Source organism: Elaeis guineensis, chromosome 6, assembly GCF_000442705.2.
Source record: "Elaeis guineensis isolate ETL-2024a chromosome 6, EG11, whole genome shotgun sequence".
In the NCBI taxonomy this organism is placed as follows: Eukaryota; Viridiplantae; Streptophyta; class Magnoliopsida; order Arecales; family Arecaceae; genus Elaeis; species Elaeis guineensis.
The window spans coordinates 17,566,469-17,577,739 of record NC_025998.2 but is presented as its reverse complement, the minus strand read 5'-3'; the positions used below and the strand labels follow the sequence as shown (position 1 = coordinate 17,577,739).

The 11,271-nt window shown below is 38.1% G+C and overlaps 1 protein-coding gene across 1 annotated transcript; it reads right to left on the bottom strand.

Annotated features, from left to right (window-relative positions):
- Window positions 1–792: 792 nt before the first annotated feature.
- Window positions 793–10,994, bottom strand: LOC105047056 (uncharacterized). The gene is given in 11 exon segments (XM_010925846.4): window positions 793–1,257; window positions 1,768–1,855; window positions 2,140–2,262; window positions 2,387–2,534; window positions 2,619–2,782; window positions 2,984–3,136; window positions 4,113–4,193; window positions 4,297–4,712; window positions 4,715–5,848; window positions 5,960–7,715; window positions 10,819–10,994. Coding segments are annotated over 10 exon segments (3,879 nt in total). The 5' UTR covers window positions 7,356–7,715; window positions 10,819–10,994; the 3' UTR covers window positions 793–1,081.
- Between the last annotated feature and the right edge of the window lie 277 nt (window positions 10,995–11,271).

The following is an 11,271-nucleotide window of genomic DNA, read 5'->3' as shown; positions in this document are numbered from 1 at the left end:
AATGGTGCTTGGTTCAAAAATAAAGTGCAAGTTTGTGAAGTGCTTTTAGCTGATAGCGACACATTAAAGTGATTTTGCCTATTGGACCTGATATCCATCCAACATTCAAATCAAAGAACATGAGTTCAAGCATTTCAATCCATAAATAATTCAAGAACACGATGATCAGGTCATTAAACGGATTCATTTGTTGTTTGAATAAAATCGAATTTGAATTGGCAAAGTGGCGGCATAACTACCAAGGTATGTAGAGACATATAGACAAATAAATCCCTTATCAGTCCTAAAGTATCTTGTTTGAAAAGGATTCATGATCGGAGAAGAGACAGATTACTCAAAAATTTCATATTTTTATTTTATCATAATTTAAAAAATTATTTTAAACTTTTAAAAAAAGAATGTATCAATGAAAAGTTGGTTGATCAAATCATCATTTTATATAAGAATAAGAAATCTTTGTCAATCCACCTTTTTATCCCTCAATCAAAAAATTCTCTCTCTCTCTCTCTTAATTATAAGATGGAGACTAATACAAATCTAATATAAATACAACCAAAAAGGTCTCACAAAATATCACAGAACAGCAGAAAAAGTTCTCTTTCACGCCTGAATTTTTCATTTAGAATCTAAGTTCATCAGATCCAGCTAATCAGATCCGATTCTGGTGAGGATCAGATTCATTCACAAGGCAAGTTCACACAGATACACAAAAATCATGACAAAATGATTGATGGTTTATCCAGCAAAGATAAACCCATTCAAATTACATCAACCGGTGGAAACATCATGAAATATGGATACAAAATGAGTTTTCTTCGCTCTATAAAATATGGATACAATGTAACATCAAGAACCGGTGAAAACATACAGCCCATATAAAAAAATTATTTCGAAGAAAAATCCCTTATCCACACAAATTCAGAATAATAACGGAACACTCAGCAGTGGGATCTAATCCCTGTCTCTCCTCAAAACACAATATATCGCACACATATCTTTCAGTATTCATGAGATTATATAGCCTAGCAAACTGCTACAACAACAACGCAGGCACCATATATACTGATGTACTGGTTTAACATCATTTTGCAGGTTTTGTTTGACTGGCCACGGACATAGCACGCAACCGACTGGCGATTTGGGTGAAACACGGTCGTTGTACTGGATCAGGAGCCCAGCACTGCTCCATTAGCCTTCTCCATTCTGGGTCACAAGTGACTGGCACAGGTGGCCTCAATGTATTGTTCACGATACCTCCTGCATCGGCTTCACAAGTAAACATAGATGCAAAAATATCTAGTTTCCACAACACAAGGTTTAGTATAAATAAGGGACAGCTTAAAGCAACCATCCAAAGAAACATTACGTAGGTTTTCCCTCCTTGAGAGATCTAGCAGGGAGATTGTTTTGCCAGGAAAGACATGCAGAGAACCGGATGGTTTAATAGCAGAAATAGGATAGAAACACTACGTCAAACTAGTGAACGAAGTCTCCCATGCTAACTAACGACATACAGAAACAGCAGCAAAGACCACCAGAATCCAGGTTATGGCTCCAGTTTATGGTTTTTTTTTCCAGCATCTGGAATCTATAATCCTCACCTACTGATATTGGGATCCTAGAGAATGATTAATTAAAGCAACTTACCATCCTAAATCAGTGAGGTCTCTATTGTGAGGCACACCTTTCTAAATTACCAGTAAAAAATTTTTAAAAAAAATGAACCATACAGTACTCGAACAAAATTGTTTAGTATTCCAGTCATACCTATGATTGCCCCATAATGCATGTTGGCGTAAGGCTCCTCCCCTGTAAGAATTTCCCACATGACAATACCGAAGGAGAACACGTCGACCTGCACTTACCAATATAACATGGTATTTTGATATGAGTGAACGTTTAAGCCTAGGAATCATAATATTCTTTTAATTTGAAAAACCAGTTGATGCAGTTTTAAACCGACAAGCCCAAGACTTCAAATTTACTGAAGCAGATAGAAAATGGAAGACTAAAGGATGACCTTCATCTTCAATTCTGAGAAGTGTTTCAGGTCATGAGAACCACACCTACTCATTCTTAATTGTCCAGCAAAAAACTAAACATATAAATAGAAAGAACCACAGTAAATCAAGAGTTTACCTTCTCTGACACCTTATTGCTGCTTCCATTTAGCAATTCTGGAGCCATCCAAGGTAGTGTTCCTCTCACACCACCAGAAACCAAGGTATTTCTTTTAATTTTTGATAAGCCAAAATCAGCTACCTAGATGATGTTCATTATGTAATTAGTTTATTCAGACGCAATGCCCAGGTGAAAATCCTGAATGCAGCACATATTCTCATGCAAAATATATCACTGACTATCAAAATGGAAAACAGTAACTTACCTTGCAAATGGGACGTGACTGGTCTTTGAGGTTGACAAGCAAGTTATCACATTTCAAATCAAAGTGTACAATATTTTTAGAATGCAAATATTCCATCCCAAATGCTGCATCCATTGCAATTATAAGCCGTTTTCGACGATCAAGATACCTGTCGGTTCCATTTATTAGATAAGTGTTAGTTCAATCTGAGCAACAGAATAGCATCAGAAGGGGGTTAGTAAAGAACACTCACTTGTCTTTCCGCAGTAAAACATGCCTAAGAGAACCATTAACCATGAATTCTGTAACAGTTGCTAAGGTACCTCCTGGTCCATCTTGCACAACCCCATAAAAAGCTACCACATTTGGATGGTGAAGCTTCGAAAGAATTTCAGCTTCCCGCCAAAACTCCAGGGTCTGAGAATGGTGTTGTTTATCATTCACAAATATAAATAAAAAAGTACTGCTCAACTCAATACTTCCAGTCAGATGGTAATTGGTTGAGCAAAAGTTTGTCTACAAAAGGATTTCGGCTATATGGTAACTCTTGCTGAGGCTAAATTAGGAATTAGCAGAACGAAAAAAATTTAATTAGTCTAATATGATTGGAGAGCTCACCAGTCTCTCTTGCTCAGATGATCGACTTGTAAAGCAGCTCTTCTTTATTCGCTTTATGGCCACATCAGTGCCCCTCCATTTTCCATGATACACGGTTCCAAATGTGCCAGAACCTAGTTCTCTCAGTTCTTCAAGATCCGCATTCTTTATTATCTGCCAATGCCTCTTTTTAAGAATATTCACCAAATTCATAATGAATATAAAATAAGATCCAAGAATATTAATGCTAATAAGGTGACTAGCAAGGTTTGTTCAATTAGTTTCATCTTAGTGCATGTTATCATGCTTCTCAGTACTTCTGAATGCATATAAAGATTGTACGTATTTTAGTTTTTACATTCTTCTTACAAGGCATAACAACGAACTCCCCTTGTATATATGCAATCACATATAGATACGTATGCATATACAAAATCTGATGCTACATTTTTACATCAGATATATTGTTGCTTCCAAGTTAAATTATCCTTGGTGATTTGCCTCCAGAAACATTTTGTTTCTCTTTTCAGAAACGAACTTGTGTTTTTCTGTCATGTTGCTACTCTTTCTGCATTTAGTATAGCATACAAATGCCACATTAGATTATTATCTCTTATCCTCTCCAAATGAGGATCTCTAACCTGCTAAATGTGAAAGTTTCAACTTCTGAGCACATATATTTGATGACAGTAGCAACTGTGTCGCTAACAATGGTCATAGCAACACAAGGATAGCCAGGAGAGGCCATCAACATTAAGTCTGGAAGAGGTTCAGGGCTAAAAAGGTGGAGATTACACTTGCTTGAGGAATACCGAAAGTAGCAAACATTGTCCAAGAGATCAAATATTAACAACAAAGGGGAAAATTCGTGTGATAGGATGACAGTTTCTGTAAATGAAGGCAACTCATTTAGACCAGCTAATTTTTGACTGCCTATTCCTTTTTGATTAGCTAAAGATCTAACGCTTATACAAGTAATAATCATTTAGTGGTACAACTGCCTTCTTCAAGCTAGGGAATTACAAATATTTTTTTAAAAAAAAGAGTAAAATACCTAATATAACGCATTTGAACACTAGATCACAAAATCCTTGGCAATATAAAAATGCTCTAGTTTACACAAATTAACAAATATGTCCAAGCATCGAACCTGCAAATTGCTGAGATCAAACTCGCCCATACAAGTATCTATAACAGGCTCAGCGACTTCCTCAACCGGAAATTTCAATTCCTGAAAAACAAAAAGGAAATCTTCCTTACACATTATCTATTTAGTTAAAATATATAAGCTAATTAGCCTTCAATGCAATATATATATATATATATATATATACCTCATACTCTGAAGCATTTGTTCTTAAGTTCTCTCCCAACTTCGAGAAAGGATTCTCAACTTGCAAACCTTCACTCTTGTCCATTAAACGAGGCTGAGCAATATCTGACGGTATAAAACTTTGGTTCAAGATGCTAGCATCCCCTATAATGGTGCTAGATGCTTCTTGTTGCATTTCTTCATCAAAATCAATTTGGGGTTCCATGTGACTTAAATCAACTCCCTCATTCTCTACAGGTGCAAATTGATGTGGCTTAGAAATCCCCTCTTCGACCTCTGTAAGCCGAGATGGATAACTAATGTGGTCTTGATCCATAAGAGAAATGTCATTATGCCCAAACTCACCCGTGGCCAGATTTCTAAAGAAAGACCACCGCTGAGGTTCATGGTTTTGCATGTTCAAACTGAGGCCAGTTCATCTTTGTGGAGGGGACCTAAATTAGATAAATCCTCAGCAATCCTAGCCTTTGAAAAGATATCAGATAGCAGATCAGAAGGGAATCGATCATTGATATCAATAATAATATCTTTCTTCTCTGGTGGAGCAACAGAAGATTCCTCTCGAGAAACAGCTTCATTGCTGCTCTCGGTCCAGGGGGAAGCTGAGGCATGCCCCGCAGCATCAGTTGAGTATGTATTCTTCATTGTTATATCCTCCCAGTGAATATCAGGCAAAATAGCAGCTGGAATTCCTTGCTCCTTAATGGCAGCACCATCAACAGCTGGCTCTTTGAAATTGCTTTTGACCAAATTCTTTTCACCGACAGTCATAACTTTTTCTACAAGTCTGCCTGTATTTGATTCATGCAAGATTCTATCCTCATTGACAGTGATTTTATCATCAACAGAGGCCATAGGTGCATGATGCAATCCAGATTTCTGAATTTTCCCCCCTGTTTTACGACTCTGTTCACTACTAATGATTTCAGTTTGGTCAGACACTGCACGGACCTCAGGATCATGCTGATCCCAACTGGTCAAGGGCTCATCACCATCTACAGGTTGATGAGGAAATTTTGCAGTTTCCGATCCTCCAGGAGCAGAGATGGGTTCAAATCGACTCTTTTGAGTTATTGCATCTGCCAGCTCTTTATATTTTTCGAACTGCATCAAACTATCCTCTAGTGGTGGTCTTGTAGCTGAGGAACACTCCTCAGTCTGAGAAACTAGATTTCCTTCATGCGAAGGATCAAGAGCTTCAGCAATGGATTCTTGAGCCACACCGGGACGTGAGTGAAGTTTTAGAAATTGAGAACCAATTGAATCATCCGATTTTGATAAGCGATTCAGGAAATCTGGTTGCTCTCTAGGGATCATCTCAGATTGATAGACTCGGAAAGGACGTGAAGGTGGATCACTGTAGCATAGATCAGTCATATCAGCCTCATAGTCAGAAAATCCAGATGTAACAGCTCCTCCCCCGGATGAGCAGCGCTCATCTTCATTGAACTCAGAACTCTGACCAGCGCTCACAGCATCAGCTGATGATGAAATTGCTACAGGGTCCAGGGGCTTCCCATTATGTTTTGTAGGTTGCCCAGATGTTAAATGCTCTGGTGCAGAAGCAACATAGGGCAGTTCAGCTTGCATATACTTGGAAACTGAAACATCATGTTGCTGCATGGTTGTGGTAAATTTATTTTCCAGAGATTGGAGATTCTCACCTTCATTTTTTTTCTGAGACAGATTGTCAACCGTCAACTTTGCCCCTTTAACTGATGCTGCTTGATCATGTAAACTGATGCCACTGTATAGCCCTTCTGTCACGCCTTGATGGAGAGATGGAATATCGTGGACTGGCATTAGACCAGAAGTTCCTGTAATGTGCATGCATTGAGAATTATATTCATAATCAGATGGCACAGACATAGGGATGGAAATCCTGCTATCTACATTGCGAAATCTGTCAGAAGGGCAGCTGTCAGTACATGCATAATGGTCACCTTCCTCATAATGCATGCCATGGTCCTGATAAGAATGCAAATGGCTGTCACAATCACCAAACGAACTTGCCTGTGTTGGCATAGATAGAGTTGTGGCAGGCACTAGAGGTGCAGGAGCAACTCTGGTTGCAGCAGCTCTGTCAGCTTCAAAACTAAAATTGAGTAACCAATCCAAGTCACTTTCTGACGTGCTCGCCAAGCCATGTCCACTAGAAGTCTTTCCAGCTCCTACATCCATACCATTGATAGCAACAACATACTGAATTTCAGACTCCCCCTCCGTACTGCCCAGGCTAAAATGTGTGTCATCAAAATCACCAGAAGAAAATAGAAACATCCTAGGTTTCTGTGATCCCTCACCACCTTCTAAGATACCGCATTCCTCCATCATATTTTGCAGATCTTCATCACAGGAAACTGACACCAACGCATCAAGGTCCTCCCCTGGTAGTTGATACTTAATTGTGTGAGGTTGGCTATATATTGCTGTTGTCTTTTGAATGAGTTCTTGCCAGGAAATGTCCCTGTGGATTCGAATAATGCGAGTATCACCTCCAACATACCTGAGTTTTCCATCACTTGGTCGAGGCAAAATCTTACCACCAAAGCTGCAGAGGAATTTCATCTTTTTTGATGACATATCAGAAGACTCTGAAGAAGTACACCCATGAGAAATTCCTCGACTACTCCCTTCACCTGATGAGACTCGCGGCATTGACCTTGCTGATGCATATTGGCCTCTTTTTTCTATTTCAGAGAAGCTTGCCTTCTCCATCTGTTTTGACTGTCGATTATCTCCAGTCACAAGCATCGAAACATCTGATCCACTTTCAGAACTTGTGTGAGAAATACCTAGCATGCCTCTCAAGTCCATGTAACCAGGGGCAACATTTTGATCTCCAGATGTATTTGGCACAGAGGGCTTCTTGGGGATCACCCGTTCTCGCATAAATTCAAGTGCAAACTCTTCACCTGTCTGAATTGAGTAATTTAGTACAGGCCTAGCACCACCAGATATACTAAACTCTGGAGGCCTAGCATTGGTGTCGGTAGACCCTGATGAACCCTGCATAAACCTTTGGCTTGCATGGCCAACTCCTCCTTTTCCAGATTCCATTGAATCACAGTGCAACAGCTTGGAGTCCTTCAAACAGTCCACCAACTCTTACTGGTTTCTCTCCATTTAACCTATATCTCAAACTGGCAGAGTCTCCAAATCAAGAACATGAAACATGATTTCCCATACTAACAGGGCATTCTGATATTGCTGAGCAACCTGGGATTTGTTTCTTTCACAGGGACCACAAAACAGGAAATGAGCTCCTGTAGAGTTGTGGTTTCAGCAGTTGTTGAGCAAATCTAACAAAAAAGATCCCGTGGATGGAATAGAGCAAATTGGAGAGGGCAAATAGCTTTGCGACCAGTATTGATGAAGCAACAACACAGCCACTCAAGTTTAGCAGAATTTAAGAGCACACTGCACAAAGGAGAAAAAATTTACCGGCCTCATATCAAGTTATAATGTAATATGCTCAATAAATTCAGAACAGATAAAGATCCAGTACATATCGGAGATGGCTAAGAGTAAACAGATGAATCCTTCCAGTTAAATGGCAAAAACAACAAATAATAAAAAGTTACCACACTGGTATTATAAATTTAACTTCCACGTATAATGTCAAATAAAGTAGTTTGCTGCAGTCTTAAGTCCTTATTCTATTTATAACACTGAAGTCCATTATGAAGTTAGACATCTCAGCATTATTCCCATCAGCAATCAAGACATTCGAGCTACCTGCACCTGTCAAGTCCAATCACTTAGCGGCTCTTTCTATGAGACAGGAATATAAATAGAAAACATCCCCTGGGAAAGCCTCATGGCCTGTGGATAGCATAACAATAATGACATCTGTCGATATGCCACAGCCTGTTTACTAAGATCATCATATATAATTAATGTGTGCATTGAGTAAGAATGGTAGTTGTAGAGGAGGGGATGGTAGCAACTCTATATTGTAATCACATTCATAAGTCAAGTTTTATGATGTTTCAATGTATTGTTTATAGATCAACATTATCATAGACATTCTAGCAAATATTTTCTAGCTTGCTGGCCTAGGGGTTCTGTTAACGTTATTAAGTTATGTAAAAGTATGTTGTCATTTAGAACACATATGCATACATTAGCCCTCCAAAATTTTTTCACATATTCAAGTTGTTTTACTGGTCATCTTTTGCTGAGCTTCAATACACTCTTCCAGACATACAACATACTGTTTGCACAACAGTAAAAGTAATCAGATTTTCAAATTCCACACATGTGCTCTACCCTTAGAACAGCAAGGGATGGTTCTAAAATACAGAAGATGTCCTTTCAATTTAATATCGGAGTTAAATTAAAATGCAATATCTAGTATGCATAGATCTCCATAAGAAGTTCATAAGCAAACTGGAAAAAATTAATATTCAACTAATCTTCTATCCAGATTATATATATGTGATGATCTGGGCATTGTCAATTTAGACCACGCTGTTACTTTCTATATAAAAAAAAATGATGCCCATGAGATGCATTTTCCTCCTCTATCTATTATCAACCTTTCAAATGCCTCGTCTGGCTTTTACCTTTCTATAATTTGAAGCATTCAAATGCTTCATCCTTTAACTTTAGTAAATATAAGCAGGCATTCTGACAGAAATTCTCTTAAAAGGTGTTGCATTTCAATCTCAACTACATGATACATGATAGAGTAATCCTTTTTCTTGGTAAACCAATTGGATACTCCTTTAGGTCACAATTCAACGCACAGGAATAAGAGATTGCACAGCACATAGCACAGCCGGATGTGGTTCCAAATCAGATTGCTTTACACACACATCCACATTGCATGGTTGCATACTCCATAGTTCCTAAGGGGGCGTTTGGTGCATTACATAGGTAATGTTGCTATGGTAATGTGATTGCAGAGGAAATGTGATTACCTGATAAAATAATAGGAAATCCTACATTGCAGTATTTGGTATGCGCAGTAATGTTGTTGTAAAATAACAGAGAATCCTACATTACAATGTTTGGTATACAATTTAAATTACATGGAATATAAGCTATTTTTTCCAAAATACCCCTATCCTTGCTTATTGATTATTGTCTATTTTCTACAGCAACAACTTAATTTTATGATCTAACTATTTTCAGTGACATCACCACCCGGAACCACCCATTATGTTTTTCTTTTTTATTTTCACCAACTGGGACTACTCATAATTTATTTAATATATATTTTAATTTATTTTGGTAGAGGTATTTTGGTCATGAAGTTATCTTGTTGCAAGATTGCAGGATTGCAAAATTACATGTAATCACATAACCACCTCCTCTTAGGCAATCAGATTACCTCTTTTTGAGATAATGCTGCATACATGTAATGCAGCATTACCCGTGAAAGTGGCGAAATAAATAGTGTAATCTGATTACCTGTTGCAAAATTACATATAATCCTATCAGGATTACATGCTACCAAACGCCCCCTAATAATTTATTAAGATAGGCAATACTCATTCAAAGCAAAACTAGGAAAATCTACCATTGGATACACCCTAACCACGTAAGATGTGATCCTCGTGGTTAAAATGATATCTTATTTGACTTTATATTTCATGCAATCAATCCATGCAAAGGAGATCACAAAACAATTACTTATATTTCCATATATGTACCTTGATCAAAATACAGATATTTTAAGAAAATGGTAGAATATAGTTATGCCTCATTACTCCTTTTTTAACCTAACTAATTCCTCATTTCTGCTACTCCAGGGTAATCCAAACCTGCAATCAAGCAGGACTATAAAGAATTAGCTTTCTCAATATTGATTACATGCTCACTAAGTTGAAGTCGATTTTGGTATTAATGCTAGTGCTAGACCTGTGGAACTGGAATTTGAAAGAGCAGTTGGTTCTATTGTGACAAAAAGCAATATCAAACAACTTGACGAAATATTATATAAAAAAATCAGCTAGTCTCAAATTGGTCCATTGGGAAAGTCCAATAGCCTAATGCACTTCTAGACACTGCTCCAACCACCGGGTCAGCCAGTTGAACCAGGGACATATTAAAAATTAAAAAACATTAAAACAAATTAAAATACTCATGGAAATCTTAGATACAACGCTAAAAAACATCCATGTAGAATCTATTGATGATTAATAATTCATCAAGCAGAACACCGAAGCACCAAAATATCAAACATTAGCTGAAAGTAAAGAAGATTCAATGAAATTCAAACATTCTAAAATATTTTTAGAAATTTCCCCAGCAAATTCATTCTCAAAAAATTGACCTGAATAAATCCAATTTTCAATCAAACAAGTAGAACAAACATTATCAAACAGAGCTGATCCTTGCTTAAATTAGTAAAGAACGAACATTCTTCTAACTTTTCAAAAAAAAAAATCTTAAAAAACATAAGTAAGTCGGTCTCTGCCTCATTGGCAACGGGATTGAGTGAACCAAAGGTTGATGGAGATGTAATTGGAGGCGGTAGGGAGGGTTGATTGCGTGAGAGAGAGAGAGAGATTACCACCCAGGCCGAGAGCAGGGGCCCGGCCGGCGGGCGTCCTACTCCATCGTCGTCGATGACGCCGTCGCTCGCTAGAAGAGGATGAGGATTGGAATGATCGGAGAGATGAAGAAGGAGAGTGAAAAAATCGATCGGGGAAAGATCGGGAGGGATTAGGGATTTTGAGGGTTTATTTTGCTTATACTTCTTTCAGCAATTGCGATTTATTATAATACCCTTGCAGGGAAATATAAAATGATTTTGATGTGAGGTTAAAAGTGTCTTTTAATGCCCTGGTTTAGATGACGAAAGCCACCATCCGGCTGGTACGCGTAGAAAGTGGAAGACACCAGGTAGGAGAGATTTCAGCGGCTTCTTGGATCGCTGCCTGTATCACCGAGGCGGTTTGCTTGTCCAAGGACGTAGAGGTTCCAAATACAAATGCTGCCTCGGGTCTCTCTAACTTCTCTCTTT